At 43.0% G+C, this 22118-nt stretch overlaps 1 protein-coding gene across 2 annotated transcripts in view; it reads left to right on the top strand.

Annotated features, from left to right (window-relative positions):
* Positions 1-22118, top strand: part of HOOK3 (hook microtubule tethering protein 3) — a 253534-nt gene that overhangs the window by 176652 nt on the left and 54764 nt on the right. For both annotated transcript variants that reach the window (XM_030194473.1, XM_030194474.1), the window contains exons 13-15: positions 2233-2320; positions 7109-7178; positions 11754-11894. In XM_030194473.1, the coding sequence (XP_030050333.1) occupies positions 2233-2320; positions 7109-7178; positions 11754-11894 (299 nt within the window). The remainder of the gene's footprint in view (positions 1-2232; positions 2321-7108; positions 7179-11753; positions 11895-22118) is intronic.

Genomic DNA, 22118 nt, shown 5'->3' with positions numbered 1-22118 from the left:
AGTAACGAAAATGTTTTCAGATTTTTCCTAAACAATGCATAATTTGAGAATTGATTAAAACAAAGATACCAATTTCCAAATCTTAGTATATGTCACTGTCCTGTCATGATTTTCTTACCACCGCTCCCCATTCTGAATTAATATTGTTAAATGCTTCCTGACATATATTTTATAGCTTGATTGTAACTTATGCCTCCTTTTGCTGTTTTTTTTCTCCTGTTAACTTTCTTCCCTGTAGCAATTTGACTTCTGGTAGTTGTGGGATCAAGAGAAAGCAGGGACGCATTCTGTATCTAGTGATACGGTTCTTAGGCTTATATATGCTGCCTTATTTTCCCATTTGAAACTAGGGAAATGATCCCATGATTACAAAGTAAATCATTATCGGGGGCATTTTCGAAAGAGAAGGGCGCCCATCTTCCGACACAAATCGGGAGATGGGCGTCCTTCTTTCAGGGTCGCCCAAATCGGCATAATCAAAAGTTAATTTTGGGCACCCTCAACTGCAGTCTGTCGCGGGGACAACCAAAGTTTACGGGGGCATGTCGGAGGCGTAGCGAAGGCGGACTGGGGCGTGCTTAAGAGATGGGCGTCCTCAGCCGATAATGGAAAAAAGAAGGGCGTCCCTGATGAGCATTTGGTCGACTTTACTTGGTCCTTTCTTTTTCATGACCAAGCCTCAAAAAGGTGCACGAACTGACCAGATGACCACCAGAGGGAATCAGGGATGACTTCCCCTTACTCCCCCAGTGGTCAACAACCCCCTCCCACCCTAAAAAAAATTTTTTCGGGCATCCTTCTTTATTAAGTTTCCATGTAAATGTTTAATTTCTTATGAAACAAATAATTATGTTTTTACTGATCCCAAGAAACTTCAAGAATTTCTAATTGCTAAATAAAGTGTGAGAAACCCTCCTGTGTAGTCTACCAGATTTACTACTGCTGTCTGATTGTATTGTTGGAATAGCTCCTGTTCTAGGATAATTATTTAGTTTAGTTATTATTATTAAGATTATTTCCTGACTCTTGGATCTCACATGTTGTGGCCTAAGAATTATTGTATATTTCTTTATATACTTGTTTTTCTTATTTGATTGGTTAATTCTCAGAAATTTCTGATTATTGCGTTCATTTATGGATGTTATAAAATAATTAATAAAGAAATTTAAATACATTTTTTTTTTTTTGCCAGCCTCAAATGTCATACCCTGCTCCATAACAGCAGCATGCAGGTCCCTGGAGCAGTTTTAGTGGGTGCAGTACACTTCAGGCAGGCGGACCCAGGCCCATCCCCCCCACCCCCACCTGTTACACTTGTGGTGGTAAATGTGAGCCCTTCAAAACCCACCCGAAACCCACTGTACCCACATGTAGGTGCCCCCCTTCACCCCTTAGGGCTATGGTAGTGGTGTACAGTTGTGGGGAGTGGGTTTTTTTTTTTTGGGGGGGGGGGGGTTGGGGGGCTCAGCACCAAAGGTAAGGGAGCTATGCACCTGGGAGCAATTTGTGAAGTCCACTGCCGTGCCCCCTAGGGTGCCCGGTTGGTATCTTGGCATGTCAGGGGGACCAGTGCACTATGAATGCTGGCTCCTCCCAAAACCAAATGCCTTGGATTTGGTCTTTTTTGAGTTGGACGTCCTTGGTTTCCATTATGGCCGAAACCCGGGGTCGACCATCTCTAAGGTCGACCTTACTGTTGAGATTTGGGCGTCCCCGACCGTATTATCGAAACGAAAGATGGACGCCCATCTTGTTTCAATAATACGGGTTTCCCTGCCCCTTCACCAGGACGTCCTTAGAGATGGGCATCCTTAGAGATGGTCGTCCCCATTCGATTATGCCCCTCTATGCCTTTGTAAAATAGTCATTTACTTGGCCTTTACATGTATTCAGCCTACTATAAAATTACCCTCACGCTGTGTTAGGAGAAAGTCACCTTAAACTTTGGCAGTTAAGGGATGTAGCGTTTAATGGAAACCATTCATAGCATTTAATCATGTAGTTCCCTGAACCCCTTGTAGTAACGTCTTGCCTACTGTGGACTAGTTGGACCAAGTACAGAAATGGTTCTGATATCATGACACTTCCCTTGGGTCACAGTAGAGGCATTTAAAGGATTTCAAAGTATATTGTCACCTCTGTTGTGGGCATGTTCAGAGCTTACTGACATAAATGTTTCTGTAGGTTGTAGATATTTTTATTCCTCAAGAGTTTATGGTATTTGTTCAACAGAGATTAAGAACAGAAAGAGACTCTCTAAAGGAAACCATTGAAGAACTTCGATGTGTCCAAGCACAGGAAGGACAGCTCACCACATCAGGTAAGACACCTACACACTATTGGACCTTTGCTTTAAAAATGCAAGCAACTGTTCTTTGTGACCTCTACACTTGTGACGCACAGATTAAAAGAGAAGAATTTGATTTGTACCTAGAATGGGTCATGTTAGCTACTTTGATCAGAACAGAGATAAATTAGAAGCACCAATAACTTCCTGCAAAAACTATAAATACAATGATATCTTCATCTTTAGGAAAAGCTCCAGGTCTAGATGGCTTTTTATGGCAAGTACTACAAAACTTTGGTTAGAGAGCTGGCCCCACTGATGACAGATGTGTTCAGTGCAGTGCGAATGAGAGTGCGATTAAGAGAATCCTTTCTTACCATAATGGAATCTCAGATATCAACGATTCTGAAACAAAATGCCAATTTTATCACTCAGTCTTGGTCCTTAACTTTAATATAAAAATCCTTGATAAACTTTTGGCCACCATGTGAGGAGAGATCTTGCCTACCTTGATCCATACTGATCAAGTGGGCTTCACTCTGCAAAGACAAGCTTCAGGTAACATTCACAGAATGATTAACTTAATAATGCACGCTGCTCGGGCTGCAAATATCCCAACATTCTTATTAGGCATAGACACTGAAAAAGCATTTGATAGACTTCATTGGGATTTCCTGGACCAAGGTTTACTAAAGTTTGCTTTAGAGGAATATTTTAGAGGTTGGATCCGGGCCTTATAAACTTGCCATAAAGCATGTGTTAGGATCTGCAGTGGTAACTCGTTGTTTTGGCCAGCTATAGCAGGCATGGTTGCCCCTTGTTTATTTGCTCTTACTACTACTTACTACTTATCATTTCTAAAGCGCTACTGGACGTACGCAGCGCTGTACACTTGAACATGAAGAGACAGTCCCTGCTCGACAAGAGCTTACAATATAATTAGGGCAGACAGACAGAACAAACAAGAGATAAGGGAATAGTAAAGTGAGGATGATAAAATAAGGGTTCTGAACAAAGTGAATAAGGGTTAGGAGTTAAAAGCAGCATCAAAAAGGTGGGCTTTTAGCTTAGATTTGAAGACGGCCAGAGATGGAGCTTGACGTACCGGCTCAGGAAGTCTGTTCCAGGCATATGGTGCAGCAAGATAAAAGGAACCTAGTCTGGAGTTAGCAGTGGAGGAGAAGGGTGCAGATAAGACAGATTTACCCAGTGAACGGAGTTCCCGGGGAGGAATGTAGGGAGCGATGAGAGTGGAGAGGTACTGAGGAGCTGCAGAGTGAATGCACTTATAGGTCAATAAGAGGAGTTTGAACTGTATGTGGAAACGGATAGGAAGCCAGTGAAGTGACTTGAGGAGAGGGCTAATATGAGCATAACAACCCTGGCGAAATATTAGTCGTGCAGCAGAATTTTGAACAGATTGAAGACGAGAGAGATGGCTAAGTGGGAGACCTGTGAGAAGCAAGTTGCAATAGTCTAAGCGAGAGGTGATAAGTGCGTGGATGAAAGTTCTGGCAGTGTGCGCAGAAAGGAAAGGGTGAATTTTGCTGATATTATAGAGAAGGAAACGACAGGTTTTAGCAGTCTGCTGAATATGTGCAGAGAAGGAGAGGGAGGAGGAGAGGTTGGTTGTGATACAACAATTTGTCTCAGCAATTAGATACAGTCCTGACACTGGGGTATCAGATTAGGTGAAGATGAACTTAAAGTCACTTTATTTGCTGCTGATGTTCTCTTGTCCCTTAGCAGGGACTGTCTCTCTTTGTTAAATTGTACAGTGCTGCGTAACCCTAGTAGCGCTCTAGAAATGTTAAGTAGTAGTAGTAGTACAGTGACAAATTTTCTTAAAGGAATACGACACTAATCAAACATCTCAGGATTCAAAATTCACCTTTCTAAGGCATAGGATTTTTTATGTTAACCTGGGCAATGCTACAGCAGACATTTTTGAATTCTTTCTTTCACTTCAAGTGGGTAACTAATAGGCCAATATTTAGCCCACTGGAGGCAGCCCGCCTAAGTGCCACAATTGATGCTGACCCCGGAAATTCAATTCCAGTCCATTTCTAGTGATGAGCATTGAATATCCGTTTTATTGTTGTTAGGGTTTATTTTTTTTTTTTTTTTGTTTGTTTGTTTTTGGTTGTCTCAGACTTTACTGGCTTTGTCAATGTTCAGTGCTGGCCAGTTAAGTTTATAGTGACCAAAGATAGGACTGCTAAACCTAGCTGGTCAGTGCTGAATATAGTAATAATAATTAGCTGAAATGAGCTAAACTAACCCAATGATCAAACAGTGTGTGATAACAAGTGTGTAACTTTTCTTTTTTCTTTTTTAAAGTGGAGAAAAAGACCTCAGTAGTCACAGCTTGGGAACAATGTACACAAAGCACTCAAATGCCAGCGTTATTTTGACTCCGTTCTTATCACTGGTCAAAAAACTCCACTTTTATGTGTAGTTGAGAGCTACGTGTAGAGTTTACTACACCCTGTGAATAATAATCATAATCTGAATCGTGATGTTACACAGTTGCTGAATCAAATAATAATGTTACTTAGCTTTTTCAAATCAGTACTGAATATAGCCAGTTATCTTTTCAGTGCTGACAAGCAATATTCAGTGGACATAACCAGTTATCACATTCAGAATATTAGCAGGTGCCAAAATGCTATTTAACCGGTTTGTGGCCGTGTCTGGTCAGTTAAATAGCACTGAATATCGGCCGATAAGAGTATGAATTACTTAGGGGGTTCAGTTAACAGTGACATAAGGATGTGGATGATTCTCAACCGAGAAATACTCAGGAATCTTGCAGAAACAGAGTAAATGATGTATGGCATAGCCAGTCTTCCCATCCATACCAGCTATTAGTTTTTACTATCCCTTCCTCTCCCTTAGAAGTTCTCTAGACTTGTCTTGTGCTTTCTAGAATTCAGATACAGTCCTCATCTCTACTGCCTACACTAGGAGGTCTTTCTGTGAAGAAATATTTATTACTCCTGAATCTGTTCCCTTTTACCTTCATCTATTTGCATACCATGACAGTAGTGAACCTTCACTTCCAAGTCAGGCAGAGTATGATCTCAGACTCTCAAAATTATTGCTAATGCTCACCACAGAGAGAGCGATTTCACAAGATAAACATGTAAAAGTAGACTATCGAGGTATGCTTGAAAATGTCTTTTAATCAAGCCTTTGGCACCCAAAATGACAGGAAATATTTTGGTATCTTTCTGTTACGTTTTCTGGGCCTTCAATTGAATTTCTTGGTACTTAAGGATCTTCTCTCTCGCAACACAGTTCAGAGAATAATCACTTGGCACTATCAATGCAGTTTCTGTATTTTTTTCTCCTTCATCACTTTGTGATTTTCTTGTATCCAGCTTTTTATTAGTTGGTTTGAGAATGTCCCAGTAATCACCTTCTTCATTCTACATAATTCTTTTCAGGTCAAGATGGCACTGCTTTTTAGTACAGGGATGTTGTATTGTTTACAAAGTTTCCAGTGGATGAGATGTGCTGCCTTATTGATGGAATATATATTAATAAATTTCTGCTCAGGCCAGGTTTCTGATAGCACAGAAGCATACTATGGCAGAGCAATACCTGTGTCTTCTGGAATTAATGGCAACTATCATGGTTCTGTAGGCCAGAGCTCATTCCAGAGATTTATTCCTGTGTATTTATTTTCCTTAAAGCAAAAGGTTTTTCCTTTCCAGGTGGCAAATTTTTCCAAATATGGTGGGTGCTAGTAGAGGATTTTCTGGATGAGCACATGCTCTTGAGAACACAGTAGTGAGATGTCATTTTTCTGGAGGCAAGCCAGCTGCAGTTATGGGCCATACCACAAGAGCTGTCATTTCAGGGCCTCTTGTCCTTTCCAGTAAAGGATCTATATATACATATTCTGGAAATGAGGACTCTAGTTTCTAGCCATAGGTTTTTCAGAAAAATGTCCAAATGAAGTTTGACAATTTGAAGGTCAGCTTGCAATTGCATGGCTACAAAAAATTATCCACTTAAATTTAGGCAGATTTTCAGTGATCTATCTGTCCAAATAGGAGTGCTAAAAATATACCTTTTAAATGGATGTTATCCATTTAAAGTTATTCCTATTTGTGTTCTGATGAGGAGCTACGTATCCTTTGCAGAAAAACCTTTAACTCTACCCTTGGCTGCCCCAAATTAAAACAGATAACTTTGTCCATTTAATGATATAAATGGCTAGTATTGTCTATTTAAGTGCCTGAAATTTTATTTTTATAAAAGCCATTTTATGGTTGGCATCACAGCTGACCACATAATTGCTTTCCGTGATTGACGTTTACATGTCTTTGAGATAGTAGGGCAATCAGACATGCTAGTGATCTCGCTTCAGCAGGTAGCACTGTGCCTATCTAATCCAGTTGGGGTGTAAGCTTAGGAGAGGCATTATTAGGTAATTAACTCTATTATGTGTAGATGTGTAATTTTCTTTTAACCTGGGAGGTGCTTGGTGTACACGAGAGAGATGAAACTTAAAGGACTATTCTGGCTGGTATTAGACATTCAGGGGCCCAGGGCAGAAACTGGTGAGGGGGCCCCAAAGCTGGTCTTCAGCCTATGCCTTCTTCAGCTTGAGGCAAGATGGGGAGCCCAAGGTAATTTCCCTGTTTGCCACCCCCTAACGCTTGCCCAGAGGGTTTATTTAACACATCGGACAAGCTGTATGAACTTTTTAAAGTCACAAAGTGCAGTTAAGTGTGTCTTTGTCATTGTTTAGTCTCTTTTAACTGTACAATTGTTGGTTATATACAACTGAAATTTTGTTTCACTTAACAGGGCTGATGCTGCTGGGTAATCAAGAATCCTCTGACAGTCTAGCATCAGAAATTATAACACCAGAAATCAAGTAAGTGAAATTTAGCTGCAATAACCTAAAATTGAGGCAAATGTTTATTGTTAGGGGTACATGTTAAGGTGAGATCTGGCAGACACAGAGGTAAAAATTTGAGGAATATAAGTATGAACACACACAGGGGATCCAAATCAGAATTCTGAGATGGGGGTTAAGTGCATGGTACATACCTTGCCAGTACCTTATAAACTATGAGTGTATGGGCTCTTTCTCAAGGTTCTTAATTTATTTTACTTTGCAATAAGAGGTCATGTTTTAGGCAAAGTAGGTGCAAGGAGTTCAGAGACTTAACTGGTGATTCTGAACTACCAAATTTCATCATTGATCACATTGAGATTTTCTTGTACGAGTTAATTTCCAGGACTACGCTAGACTAGCAGCCTATATTTGTAATCTGGTGAGTAAATGGTTTCTGTGTCATGAAAGAGATGTCGTTGGAATTTTTTTAATTTACTGTGCGTGTTGCAAAAGGCTTGCAGCACATGGAGTATTTTGTGAAATATGCATAGAGTCAAAGGGAAGTGTGATTTAGTAGCACACAGAGAGGCAGCTATTTTTACAAAAAGTAAAAGCAGTATCACTATGCATCTAAGTAATGGTATAAGCAGCAAATTTTAGAAAACTGCACATCCAAGAGGAACGAATTAAGGAGGTGAGCTCCAAAATTCAAATTTGTATTTTGAGGTGGTTTTTAACCCCAGAGAGGTAGGTGTGGTTCACCCCTCAGGGTCATCTTCAAACCCAGGTCCCAGTGAGAAGTTAACTTATCTTTGTGACTTAGAGCAAGTGGTGATAAACTTTTTCCAGGTATACATGTGTGTCTGCTGTAAAATACAGAATACCACATACACCACACTCAGAGCATGGCTTCTTTAAATCTTTGCATGCTTTTGCATCCACGTATAAGTAGCATTTCTTCTAAAATTGCCACTTATATCTATATGCCGATTTACGTATATAAATTGCATTTTTCTCTTCTAAAATAAGCCTTCTAGTCTTTTAAGGCTCTGGAGACTTACCTCAAAGTGAATGGGCTATATCAGCATTAGCCTAAGGCAGCCTCTAGCACGGTTTAATAAACAGGAGGGTTAATTTGTGTTAGTATCAGTCCACTGGTGTTTTTTTTTCCAGGTTTATCAGGAATTAATGATGCCAACTAAGAGCTAACTACCCATGTATTTTTAGGGTGCTTTTATCTCTCCCAACATGGTGGTCCAACAACCAATACCTAGGAAGAAATAAATCACCCAAGGCTGCATCAGTTTGCTCTTTATTAGATACCTTATTTCTTATCAAGTATTTGTACAATTATCAGATCAGTGGTATCTCAGAGTACAGAACATTGCTGCACAACGTTACTTTTATATCTGAGACTCCAAAGGATGTACTAGCAATCAAACACTTTTATTTATTAATCTCCAAATATATGTACAATCAAATGATTATGGGAATACAGTACCACAGCTACACATAGGTGTTCTCTGGGTCTGAGTCTCTAATGTTTTATTTTAGGGTCTTTCTTACCCTCACCCCAAATTACCAGCTAAAGCCAATTTACAGATATAAAAGACTCAAGGATACTTATGAGAAAGCAGTAGGATTACTTGCCAATTGATTGGTTTCTCATGGGAGAGCTATCCTGCTTGCACAAAGGTGCTGGCTGTGACAGTCTCACACCAAAGAAATAGGAAGTACAATCACTTATATACGCTCATTAACATAACAGGTCATTCTGACAATAATCCCATTTATTGGATATATGCTAATGTAATGGTTAACACTGATTGGCTGTGGTAATGAGTTGATTAGTATTTACTGGAAAAGCTTAACAATAGACCAGCTCTTACTGGAAGACTAAGTCATCTTCCTGAGGAGTTATCTTGTTCTGTTTTTCACCAAAACATCTGTGACCACAGTGTTGCCAAACGATGTTACTCTGTTTTTCCACCTACGCCCATTCCTCTTTCTGCTGCATGAATGTCACAACAGATCATGAATTCTGCAGTCACACTTGAAGTTCAGGTTAAATTCATGGGCCTGTAAGGTTTTCTCTCATTTTAGGTTCTGAACCAAAGTCTCAGGCCTTGAACCAAGGCTCTCAGTTATGGTAACAATATTCACCCATTATTTGCAAATTTTATATATTTTTGGAATAATCTACCTCTTTTTATTCGTTCATGAAGAATTGTCTTTTTAAAGATTTAATGGGGCCCTAAAAACACTTTTGCATTTGGATGCATGCTGCCTGGTACTGATGGTTAGACTTGTCCTTGGATGCGTGGACCACTCTTTGCCTTCTGGCACTTTTCTGGCTTATTCCTTCCCTTTAAGATTTTTGACATTCTTTTCCAGTTTTTTTTTTTTAACTTAGACTGTGAGCTGCTTTGAGCTACTTGTTTAGTAAAGGCGGTATAGCTAATTTTTATTAAACCTTACGGGTAAATATTCAGGTGCCACAGTCGGCATTCAAAAAATATCCAAATATTCAGCACCACTATCTAGATATCTGAATAATGTGGTCAGCACTGGAACTTACCTAGATGTCAGCGGTCTTCAATCCACCATCCGGATGGCTGATCTAAGTTAGATCCATAGCAGACTTAATATTTCCTCTAACTGGATAAGTTCTGGGACCCTTTGTCTCTACCTGTGCTCCGTCCCAGTACTGTTGCAAAGTGCTGAGGTGAGCTGGACAGATATTCACCGTTTTGTTCAATAAAAAATTTTCTTTATATGCATAGAATATGTAATGTCATTTATATTGTTTCCAACTCAACAGAAGTGGGAAAGTATTATACACAAGGGTTCAAGATTTACTGTCAGTTGGTTTTTGGGCAAAACAATTTTCTGAATATTTAATAGAAGGAAATAAGACAGAGCAGTTCAAACCAATTTAATAAGCCATCAGTATAAAAAGGTGGTGAAAAATAACAAGGGTTAATTTATCAAATGCAAACAGAAAGGTGTAATGCGCATCCTGTATACTGAACTTGAAGATTCATATCTGTACAAGCTTTAGGATTTTAATAATAAATTGACCTTTTTTACCTATTGGACTGCAGGTCCTCTAGGGTTTTTTTTTTTATAACCCTTCCACTCATTTTATCTAATTTATCAAATGTCCGTTGGCTTGATATGTTTCAGTGCAAGTGTCCTGCATCGGGGGCAATTAAAACATTCAGTTAAACCTAACAAACCCAACACAAAGGAACCGTCTTTTCAAAGTTATTGGGGATGCTAATCCCAATAGAAATTTCCTCTCCCTGGATTCAGTCAAGGAGTTTGTTCAGTATTGAGGGTGCTCAAGCATCCACAGAGCTGGCTGCTATGTACATCAAAGAAAGGAAATCAATAAATCACACAGACATATTAAAGAAAAAAGGAGAAAAAAAACTAAAACAAAAGGAAGAGTAGACAGAAATGAACAGGTTTCATCCATATTAAAATGTGGTGTGCAAATACAACTTAAGTAGATAATACAAAAACAACCATTAGTTTCTAGGATACACTAGATCCACTTAAAATTAAATGATGAGTCCAATACACAAAACTGTTCGAATAAGAGATTATGGGGCTAATTTTCAAAGTAGATAACAAAACAGAGGGTCATTGCTATACACTTTCCTATCAGTCTCAGCATAAGAGTATAACCAAAAATATTTCCATGACCTAGGGACAAGAGGCATTAGCTATTATATAAAGGTTTCCAAAGTTTATTCAAAATTTCCTATCCCTCCCTTTGGGGTTCAGCTGCTGAAGGTGACATGTTGAGACCTTGTGTCTTGTCCTCTTTCCCCTATTTTCCTGCAGCAAATTCCCTATTTTTCTTTTTTTTCCTACTGGCTAGTATCTAACAGGGACAATGTTGGGTATTGCCTCTATTGTCCCCCACACAGTGGTCCCAAACATGGGCTCTCGAACTACTTGACCTATCATAGCTTAGCATGATAATGCTGGCTGACTTCATTGGTGAGCTGCACTGGGAAAGGGCTATCTTGGCAGCTGACAGCTAAGGTATGCCATGTTGCTGGGCAGAAGAGACCTTCTGGAGTGAATCAAGTGATCAGGCAAGAAGAGAAATGCTAGAGCAAGTCAATTACAAAGAAGGCAGGCAGGTGTCTGACCTACGTAGCTTTCTTTTAACCTCTCCTCTTTGCCTGCCAAAAGTCCCAGGCACATCAGTGGCATCCTGATTAATGTTAGCTGAAATTTTCCCACCGCAAGTTCAAGTTACATAAAGGCCTGCTAAGGAACTGGAATAACTAAGGGGAAAGGTTGTTAATGTTGCTGGCAGTTGTGTACTCAGCATCACTGCTTTTAATATATGTGCCTTTATTGTATATTGTACATCACTTTGCTATCTTTTCGAGGAAAGGTGATTAAGTTTTAATAAATCAAATCTTATGCAGATGTGTACGTTGGTGCAAATAGTGTTCTTTGGTGCACATAGATACAGCCTGCCTTTTGTTACCATGTTAAGTTTTTTAACTAACTAACTAACATTTGCTATTTGTAGTACAGAAATTTGCAAGTATAATACATATGACTGTGCTTGAATTGTTCATCCAGGGAGAAATTGATTCGTCTTCAACATGAGAACAAAATACTGAAACTCAACCAGGAGGGGTCAGACAATGAAAAAATTGCATTATTACAGAGTCTTCTGGATGATGCAAATATGCGAAAGAATGAACTCGAAACTGAGAACAGGTAGGCAAATCATTGCATTTTCCTGAAGTAATGAGCCAGTGATTTTTCTTAAATACCATATCAGCCTGTATTCTCAATCTCTATTTGTACAGTATGTGGGTTATTCAACTTAAACAGAATTTCATGGGAAAATTATGGGAGGAAAAAAGGATGAAAATAAAACCTATGTATATGCAAATGATTGCTTTTAATTTCCTGTGCATTAAAGGGGTCGGTAAACTCCAGTATGATTGGCACAGAAGAACATTCTGGCTAGCATGTATGTATGTATGTTCAAGAATTTGATATATACTTTCATTGCAAGCAGGTCAAGTTGGTTTACAATCTAATATGGAAAAAGAAAGGAACGTCAATTAGTTTGAGAGGATAATAGAAAACAAGTGGTACAATAGGGTTCTTCAAAAAGCAGATCATAATTAGGGTTACCATATTTTGTCCTCTGAACAAGAGGACACGTCACGCCCCGTCCCTTTCACATCCTCACTCCGCCCCATGTCACCTATTCCCCTCCCCCCGTGTCACATATTCCCCTCCCCTCCCCCTCCCCCCCCCCCCCCCCCCCCCCCCCCCCCCCCCCCCCCCACGTCAGCTCCCCTTACTTACTATCTACTGCCCTGGTGGTCTAGTGATCTCTTCGGGACAGAAAAGAGCCCCCCTCTTTCCTGCCCGGAGCGCTGCCCTTGCCCTGCATCGTGTTGCTGTGTGACGGTCTCGGGATTCAAAATGGCCGCCGAAAGTTGAAGCGGCCTCACGAAACTTCAACTCTCGGCGGCCATTTTGAATCTCTAGACCGTCACACAGCAGCAGGATGCAGGGCAAGGGCAGCACTCCGGGCAGGAAAGAGGGGGCTCTTTCCTGTCCTGAAGAGGTCACTAGACCACCAGGATAGTAGACAGTAGGGGAGGGGAGGCTAGGATAGATCCGCTGCCCGCCCACCCGTTTGTCTAGAAATCCGGACAAACGGGCGTTCTGGCAAAACCTGCCAGGACGCCCAGACATGTCCTCAAAAAGAGAACATGTTCGGGTAAATACGGACGTATGGTAACCTTAGTCATAATATTCTCACAACTGTCTCTTTAAGAGGCCTTTGGCAGCATCTAGCTGCACATGAACAGGTGCCTTCCCGCCCAGTGTGCGCGTTCGGGACCAGCAGTCTTCAGTTTTCCAAGGAGCAGAGAGGGTCATGTTTATGGTGTCACCTCAGCGTGACACTTTTTTTTTTTTTTTCTGGTGCCTTCCCTGTTCTTTAGCCTCTCTAGTGCAGTGGTTCCCATACCTGATCCTGGAGGCACCCCAGCTAGTCAGGTTTTCATGATATCCACAATGAATATTCATGAGAGATTTACATGCAGTAGAGGCAGTGCATATAAATCTTTCTCATTAATATTCTTTGTGGGTATTCTAAAAACCTGACTGGCTGGGGTGCTTCCAAGGCTAAGGTATTTTTGGGAGGAAGGGGGTTGCCTCTTTTGCTTTGATGATACAGGAATGCTGAGTTCTACAGAGAGCAAAACTTTCTGGTTATCTGCATCTCTTCCATAGTCTCTGTCCTCACCTGATTATCTAGAACATGGAGATCACTGTGGTACCAGGGTCAGTGAAAAGCAGGAGTAGAAGCACTTACGGAAACTTGGGCTTCAAAAAGTAAAGAGCCAAAATCATTTGGGGAAGAAAATGCAAGGGGGGTGGGAATAGTGGTAGCTCAGTCCAACTGAGACCTCTGGAGAGAGGAAAGTGAATGGCTTGCACAGATGGGAACTCAACTGCAGTAAGTTGGAAAATGACTTAAGTGATGGGCTGACCAGAAGACAGGCATAGAAATAAATTGAGTGAATGTTAGTGGATAGGGTTGTTTAGAAATCACTAAATCGAGTGAATGTTAGTGGATAGGGTTGTTTAGAAATCACTAAATCAACTGTGGCCTGCAACAGGTTTTGTGAAGGAAATATGTTGACATAACTCAGAATTGGAGAGAAGCGAGAGGTATGATGGTGGTCCATATGATAGTTAAAATTCTCTTGGATCAGTAGATTGGAGAACCTGACAACTGCTTCTTGCAAAGATTGTGAAAGGCTCATACATGTAAAAGAGCTATATGAACATAAGCGTTGCCATACTGGGACAGACTGACGGTCCATCAAGCCCAGTATCCTGCTTTCAACAGTGGCCAATCTAGGTCACAACTACCTGGCATGATCCCAAAACAATAAAACAGATTTTATGCTGCTTATCCTAGAACTAAGCAGTAGAATTCCAAAGTCCATCTTAATATTCACTCATGGACTTTTCTTTTAGGAAATTATCCAAACCTTTTTTAAAACCTACTAAGCCAACTGCTTTTACCACATTCTCTGGCAACAAATTCCAGCGTTTAATTAATGAGTGGAAAATTATTTTATCTGGTTTGTTTTAAATTCACTACTTAGTAGCTTCATTGTGTGCTCCCTCGTATTTTTGGAAAGAGTAAACAAGCGATTTACCTCTACCCATTCCACTCCACTCAGTATTCTATAGACCTCTATCATATCTTCCCTCGGCCAAGGATCTTCCCAAGCTGAAGAGCCTTGGTCGGTTAACATTTCCTCATAAGGAAGTCGTCCCATGCCCTTTATCATTTTTGTCACCCATCTCTGTACCTTTTCTAATTCTGCTATATCCTTTTTGAGATTCAGTGACCAGAATTGTACACAGTATTCAAAATGCAGTTGCACCATGGAGCGATACAAAGACATATTAACATTCTCATTTTTGTTTTCCATTCCTTTCCTAAAAATTCTTAACATTCTGTTTGCTTTCTTAACCGCCACTGTACACAGAGCAGAGGATTTCAACGTATCATCAACGATGACACCTATCCTGGGCGGTGATTCCTAATGTGGAACTTTCCATCACATAGCTATAGTTTTGGTTCCTCCTTCCCACATGCATCAGTTGCTCACATTAAACATCATCTGCCATTCGGATGCCTAGTCCCCTAGTCTCATGAGGTTCTCTTGCAGTTTTTCACAGTCCTCTTGCAATTTAACAACTTTGAATAACTTTGTGTCAACAGCAAATTTAATTATTTCGCTAGTTATTCCCATCTCTAGATCATTTATAAATGTTAAAAAGCAGTGGTCCAATATAGACCCCTGGGGAACCCCACTGTCTACTCTTCTCCAATGGGAATACTGACCATTTAACCCTACTCTGTTTTCTATCTTTTTAGCCAGTTTTTAATCCGCAATAGGACATTACCTCTGTCCTATTCCATGACTTTCTGATTTTCTCTGTAGTCTTTCGTGAGGTACTGTGTTAAATGCCTTTTGAAAATCCAGGTACGTAATATCAACTGGTTCATCTTTATTTATTTGTTACATTTGTATCCCACATTTTCCCACACATTTGCAGGCTCAATGTGGCTTACATAATACCGTGAAGGCATTCGCCAAGTCCGGTATGGGAATAGTACAAAATGTTATAGTGGGATAGGGAAGATAAGATTCAATCAAGTTGGGTTTGAGGTAAAAGGGTTTGTCAATGTTCAATACGATCTTTGATAGTGAAGTGTTGCAGGGTTGAGTCAACTAAGTTGGGTCATTCGGACATGCCTTTCCAAATAGATGAGTCTTTAATAATTTTCTGAATTTTAGGTGATCATAAGTTTTCACCACTTGTGGCAGTGCGTTCCACAAGCGCGTGCTTATGTAAGAGAAGTTGGACGCATGGGTTGTCTTGTATTTTAGTCCTTTGCAATTAGGGTAGTGGAGATTCAGATAAGACCGTGATGAACTGGTACTTTCTGATTGGGAGATTGATTAAGTCAATCATGTAACCTGGGGCTGCACCGTGGATAATCTTATGGACTAAGGTGCAGATTTTGAAAGAGATACGTTCCTTGATAGGAAGCCAGTGTAGTTTCTCACGGAGTGGTGTGGCGCTTTGGAATCATGTCTTACCAAATATCAATCTGGCTGCTGTGTTTTGTGCCGTCTGGAGTTTCCTTATGAGTTGTTCCTTACATCCCGCATAGATTCCATTGCAATAATCGACGTGGCATAATACCATTGATTGAATTAAATTACGGAAAACATCTCTTGAAGAGAGAGGTTTTAAACGCTTGAGTTTCCACATTGAATAGAACATTTTCTTTATGGTGGAGTTGACTTGGGACTCAAGTGTAAGATTTCGATCGATAGTAACACCTAATATTTTGAGATTATCAGAGATGGGAAGGGAATGATCTGGAGTAAATAAGGTTGTTGGTTTATAATTGTTGTACTGGGATGAGAGGATAAGGCAATGCGTTTTATCGGTATTCAGCTTCAATTGAAACGAGTTTGCCCATGAGTGCATGATGTTCAATCCACTCTTGATATCGTTGGAGATTTCTAATAAATCATGTTTAAAAGGGATGTAGATTGTAACGTTATCAGCATAGATGAATGGGTGGAGACCTTGATTTGATAGGGACTTGGCCAATGAGATCATTAATATGTTGAAGAGTATTGGTAATAGAGGTGAACCTTGAGGAACTCTGCAGTCTGATTTCCATGCTGATGATATATTTGTATTAGATTTAACTTGGTATGACCTGGTGGTCAGAAAGCCTTTGAACCAATCAAGTACATTTCCACCAATTCCAAAGTGATCTAGAAGTCGAAGAAGTATACTATGGTTAACCATATCGAATGTACTCAACATGTCGAATTGGAGTAGGAGTATGTTATTACCTAAGGCTATTTCATTCTTGAATTTGGCCAATAGGGTGACCAGCACAATAACAAACTATGTACTTATCCTTCAGGAATTTTTCCAACCCTTTTTTAAACCCAGCTACGGTGACTGCTGTTACCACATCCTCCAGCAGTGAGCTTTAAAGCTTAAAGCTTTAAAAGAGTTTCAAAGATTCTTGAGTGAGAGAGTATTTCCTCTTATTGGTTTTAAAAGTATTTCCATGTAATTTCATTGAGTGTCCCCTGGTCTTTGTACTTTCGATTCACTTCTACCCCTTCTACAGTACTCAGGATTTTAGACCTTGATCCTATTCCCCCCCCCCCCAGCCGTCTCTTTTCCATGCTGAAGAGCTCTAAACACTTTAGCCTTTCCTCAGATAGGATGAGTTCCATCCCCTTTATCATTTGGTCACGCTTCTTTGAACCTTTTCTAATTCCAATATATCTTTTTTGAGATACAGCGACCAGAATTGAACAGAGTACTCAAGGTGAGGTTGCACCTTGGAGTGATACAGAGGCATTATAATAATCTTGGTCTTATTTTGCATCCCTTTCTTAATAATTCCTAGCATCCTGTTTTTTTGGCCGCCACCACACACTGGGCAGAAGATTTCAGTGTATTGTCTACAATGACACTTAGATCTTTTTTTTTTTTTAGTGCTGACTCCTAAGGCAGACCCTAGAATCATGTAACTGTGATTCAGATTATTCTTCCCAATGTGCATCAATTTGCATTTGTCCACATTAAATTTCATCTGCCATTTGGATACCCAGTCTTCCAGGTTCCTAAGGTCTTCCTACAGTTTTTCATAATACACATGTGTTTTGACAACTTTGAATTGCTTTGTGTCATCTGCAAATTTAATCACCTCACTCATAAAACTTTTTCCAGATCATTTATAAATACGTTAAATAGCACCAGCCCCAGTACATATCCCTGCGGCACTCCACAATTCGCCCTCATTGAGGCTCATAGCCACAAGACTAAATTTTATTACCTTCGAGAACTGGAAGTGGGATAACGGGATCTCATTCTCATATATTAATAACAGGTCTTCTGAGCAGAAACAGTGATGTAGTTTGTAAAGTTAAGTACAGGGCAAATATGGAACAGTGTCAGTGCAAGGCCTCTTGCACAGTGACTGATCTTGGACTTGTCACTTAGAAAAAAAAAAGTGGTTGCCCTCATCAGTGATATCTTTGTAACAGAGGCCAGAAGGGTTATCTGAGCTAACCCATAAGGCAACAAAGCTAAAGAGACACTCATTGGAACAGGTAAGTCACATAACTGCTGAAGCAAGCCTTCTCAAGAACCCTGAATAAACAGATAAGCAGTTGTGAGTGATCAGGAGTCTTCAGTCCAGGACTTTCCAAGACAGAGGCCCAACCTGTCGTTAACATCTTAACTACAAAACTGTCAATAGGTTTCATTGTACCAGCACCTTTTCAAAGAAACTAATACTTGCCAACTGGGTTTGCACAGCTGAGCTACTTCTGTGTGCATGCAGGCCCTTATTGCATGGCCAGCCTTCTTTTCCTGGCAGTGTACATAAATGATGTGGCTATGGCATGGACATACATGTCGTCACCACCTCCTGGTAGGCTGTGCTGTTGTCATGGTGTCCTTTGATTTTTATTTATGCCATATTCCCTAGCCTTGATCGAATGCTGGAAGCAGAGCTTCCTGGTTTCCATATAGCTTTGTGGACTCCACTCCTTTTTTGGTTTTGTGTCTCATCTCATTCCTGGAGAACGTTTTCCTTTTTCTCTCATATCCCCATACCTGTCACGAAGGTGCCAGTCACTCTGGAAGTGCAAGCCCTGTACATTAAACTCACCAATCTTGCGGCTGCCACCCAAACGTACAACAGCGGACTACTCCCTGCAGTGCCTCATATTGGGCTGCCCTGGCACAAAGGCACATCTTCCAATGCCTGTCCCCTAAAAGCGTGCAGCCCAGTTTTATTTTCTATTTTCTTTTAAATCATTAATGTGCCTCCTGGATATAAACCAGTGGCATACCTAAGGGTGGGCCTGGGTGGGCACAGTCCCACCCAGTCTAGTTGCCCCCAAAGCAAGTGCCTCATGCCTCTCTTGCCCTCATGGCAGCTTGCCCGTCTCTCTCTAAACTCCCCACCCCACCCCCCATCTACCTTTGAGCTATCACCGGCAGCGATTCCTGTAAGCAACCTGTGCCAGCCTTGCAGCTTCCCTCTACCACATAATTTCCTGTTTCTTCACTGGTGGGGAAATGGTAGAAGGAAGCCTGCAGGGCTGGCGCAAGATTCTTATTGGAATCGCTGCTGGCGATGGCTTGGAAGTAGACTGGGGAGGGAGAGAGGAGCAGATGCTGGAGAGGGGAGAAACAGAAGAATGGATGCCGGGGGGGGGGGGGGGGGGGGGGAAGACAGGAGCGGATGCCGGGGTGGGTGGTGGGTGGGAGGAGAGGCATGACTATAGCAGGAGCAGAGAGAAAGTTTAACAAAAAAACTGTAGGTATGGACAGGGGTGGGGATGGGAAGGGCCCACCCGGGTTAACTTGGGGCCCACCCGAAATAACAGGTCGGATACACTCCTGATATTAACTACCCTAGGATTACCAGCACTTCTTGATGGAGCTGAGGCACAGCAACATCCGATTCCTGACTGCAGGCAGTGCCAGCTTCAATTAAAACAGCTTCTACCACTGCGGTACTGCAAGTAAGCAGAGACAGCCCAGGCTCACAGGAAGTGAGCTGAGCTGGACCGTGCTACCACAAAGGAAGGATGATGGCAAAGCACACCTCCCTGGAGCATGGTGGCTGGCACAGACATTAGCAGAGATAAACAGGGAGTATAGCTTCAGAGGCAAGCAAAAGATAATGACCCATCTGTACCTGCTTCTCGTAAGCTATTGCCATTATCTGCCCCTAAACTCCTATTGATCTCTGCCTAACCTAGCACCTCCTATGATCCTCCTCCTACTTTCCCTTTGGTCTTGCCCTTCCTTGTACCGTTCCTTTTCCCTTCTTACTTCTCCCCCCCCCCCCCCCCCCCCCATCCCCTGTGCCTTTTCTCTCTTATAACCATTCCTTTGGTTCTCCGAGGACAAGCAGGCTGCTTGTTCTCACTGATGGGTGACGTCCACGGCACCCCCTCCAATCGGAATCTTCACTAGCAAAGACGTTTGCTAGCCCTCGCGCGCCCATGCGCACCGCGCATGCGCGACCGTCTTCCCGCCCGAACCGGCTCATGTTCGTCAGTCTTCTTTTGTCCGCGCTCGGGATGGTCGTGTTTTGCCGCCATTTCGTGCCCCTCAGAAGACCTCGCGCGTCTTTCGCGTTTCTACTTTTCTGTATTTGTTTTTTTTAAAAAAAAAAGAGAGGAAGGTTCCCTTTTTTCCTGTATTTCTAGCTTTTTCTCAGCGTAAGTGTCCTTTCGCTTTCGGGAGCAGCCTTGTTGGCTGCCCGTACGGGTTTTTCTCCCTTTTTTTCTCGGTGCCTATTGTCATCATCGCGAATTTTGATTTCGCCGGCGTGATTTTTCCGCCCATGTCATCGAAGCCTTCCAGCGGCTTCAAGAAGTGCACCCAGTGCGCCCAGATAATCTCGCTCACTGATAGGCACGTTTCGGGTCTGGGGGGCTGGGCACCGCCCGCAGGCCTGTAGTCTTTGTGCTCTTTTGCAGAAGAGGACTCGGGTAGCGAGATTAGCCCAGTGGAACGTTCTGTTCTCCGGCGCTTCGACGGCAACAGCATCTCAGGATTCGTCGTGTGCATCGGCAGCACCGAAGTCTTCGGGGATTGCATCGGCGTCAACGGCATCAAGGTGTATTCCTCCTGCGTCGTCGGTACCGAGACTTCGAAAGAGGGCGTCGGTGGTACCGGGACCCCCGCTGGTGCTGATGTCGTCGGACGGTGGTGCTTCGTCTGGAGTGCAGGTGAGGGCTGTCCATTCCCCAGCTGGTGGCGGTGAGCCTTCGGGAAGGTCTCCTCCTGCCCTGAGGGCTCCTGCGGTACAGCCTCCCCGGGATCGACCATCTTCGGCCCCGCCCCCGAGGAAGCGACGTCTGGATTCAACGTCCTCCTCGGTACCGGGGAGCTCCGGTGATATGCTTCGCTCGAAGAAGTCGAAGAAGCATCGTCACCGGCCACCTTCCCGACTTGGTACCGGGAGCTCTGGGTCGCCGAGGGAGTCGGCACCCAGCAGGCATCGGCACCGGGAGGACCGCTCACCCTTCATCCAGGAGGTGTCGGTGCGCTCTACCCTGGACAGCCCGGTACCGCCTCCGTGCCCGGAACAGATTCTGACCTCGACGCCTGCACCAGCTTCTCAGTCTTTCTCCACAGCTGCTCTGCATGAGAGTCTCGGGGCCATTCTTCCTGGCATTCTGGAAGAGCTGTTACTCCCTTCTCCTCCAGTACCGGGGGTGCCTGCGCCACCAGTGCCGTCGAGTGAGGCGACGACTGGCCCTTTGCCCGGGGTGAGGTCCCCGGTACGGCTTCGGCTGCCTCCCAGGTGGACTCCCCGACTACGTCGGGGGAGGGAGCTTCGCCGCTGCCGGCCAGGGAGTCCACCTCTCGACGCTCCCACCGTGGCCGTGTTTCCACGGAGTCGGAACGGGCGCGGCTTCAGACACAGGTTCGTGAACTTGTGTCTGATACCAATGATGAGGCCTCGTGGGAGGCGGAGGAGGACATCAAATATTTCTCTGACGAGGAGTCTGATGGCCTTCCTTCTGACCCCACTCCCTCCCCTGAAAGGCAGCTTTCTCCTCCCGAGAGTCTGTCTTTCTCGGCCTTTGTTCGGGAGATGTCTACGGCCATCCCCTTCCCGGTGGTCGCGGAGGATGAGCCAAGGGCTGAGATGTTTGAGCTCTTGGACTATCCTTCTCCACTTAAGGAAGCGTCCACAGTACCCATGCATCATGTCCTAAAAAAGACATCGCTGCGAACTGGACCAAGCCACTAACTAATCCCCACATTCCCAAGAAGATAGAATCCCAGTATCGGATCCATGGGGACCCAGAGCTGATGCGCACTCAGTTGCCTCATGACTCTGGTGTGTTGGATCTGGCCCTGAAGAAGGCTAAGAGTTCTAGGGAGCATGCTTCGGCGCCCCCGGGCAAAGACCCCAGAACCTTAGACTCCTTTGGGAGGAAGGCCTATCATTCTTCCATGCTCATGGCCAAGATTCAATCATACCAGCTCTACACGAGCATCCATATACGGAACAATGTGCGGAAGCTGGCGGACTTGGTGGACCAGCTCCCTTCTGAGCAAGCCAAGCTGTTTCAGGAGGTGGTCAGGCAGCTGAAGCATGTAGGAAATTCCTGGCCAGAGGGGTATTTGATACCTTTGATGTTGCGTCCAGGGCCGCTGCTCAAGGTGTGGTGATGCGCAGACTCTCATGGCTGCGTGCCTCCGACCTGGAGAATAGGATCCAGCAGCGGATTGCGGACTCCCCTTGCTGAGCGGATAACATTTTTTGGGAAAAAGTCAAACAGGTGGTAGAACAGCTCCACCAGTGGG

This window comes from Microcaecilia unicolor, chromosome 2 (genome assembly GCF_901765095.1).
Source record: "Microcaecilia unicolor chromosome 2, aMicUni1.1, whole genome shotgun sequence".
NCBI classification, from domain to species: domain Eukaryota; kingdom Metazoa; phylum Chordata; class Amphibia; order Gymnophiona; family Siphonopidae; genus Microcaecilia; species Microcaecilia unicolor.
Note: the sequence above shows the minus strand (reverse complement) of the source record. Positions and strands in the feature narration are given on the sequence as shown.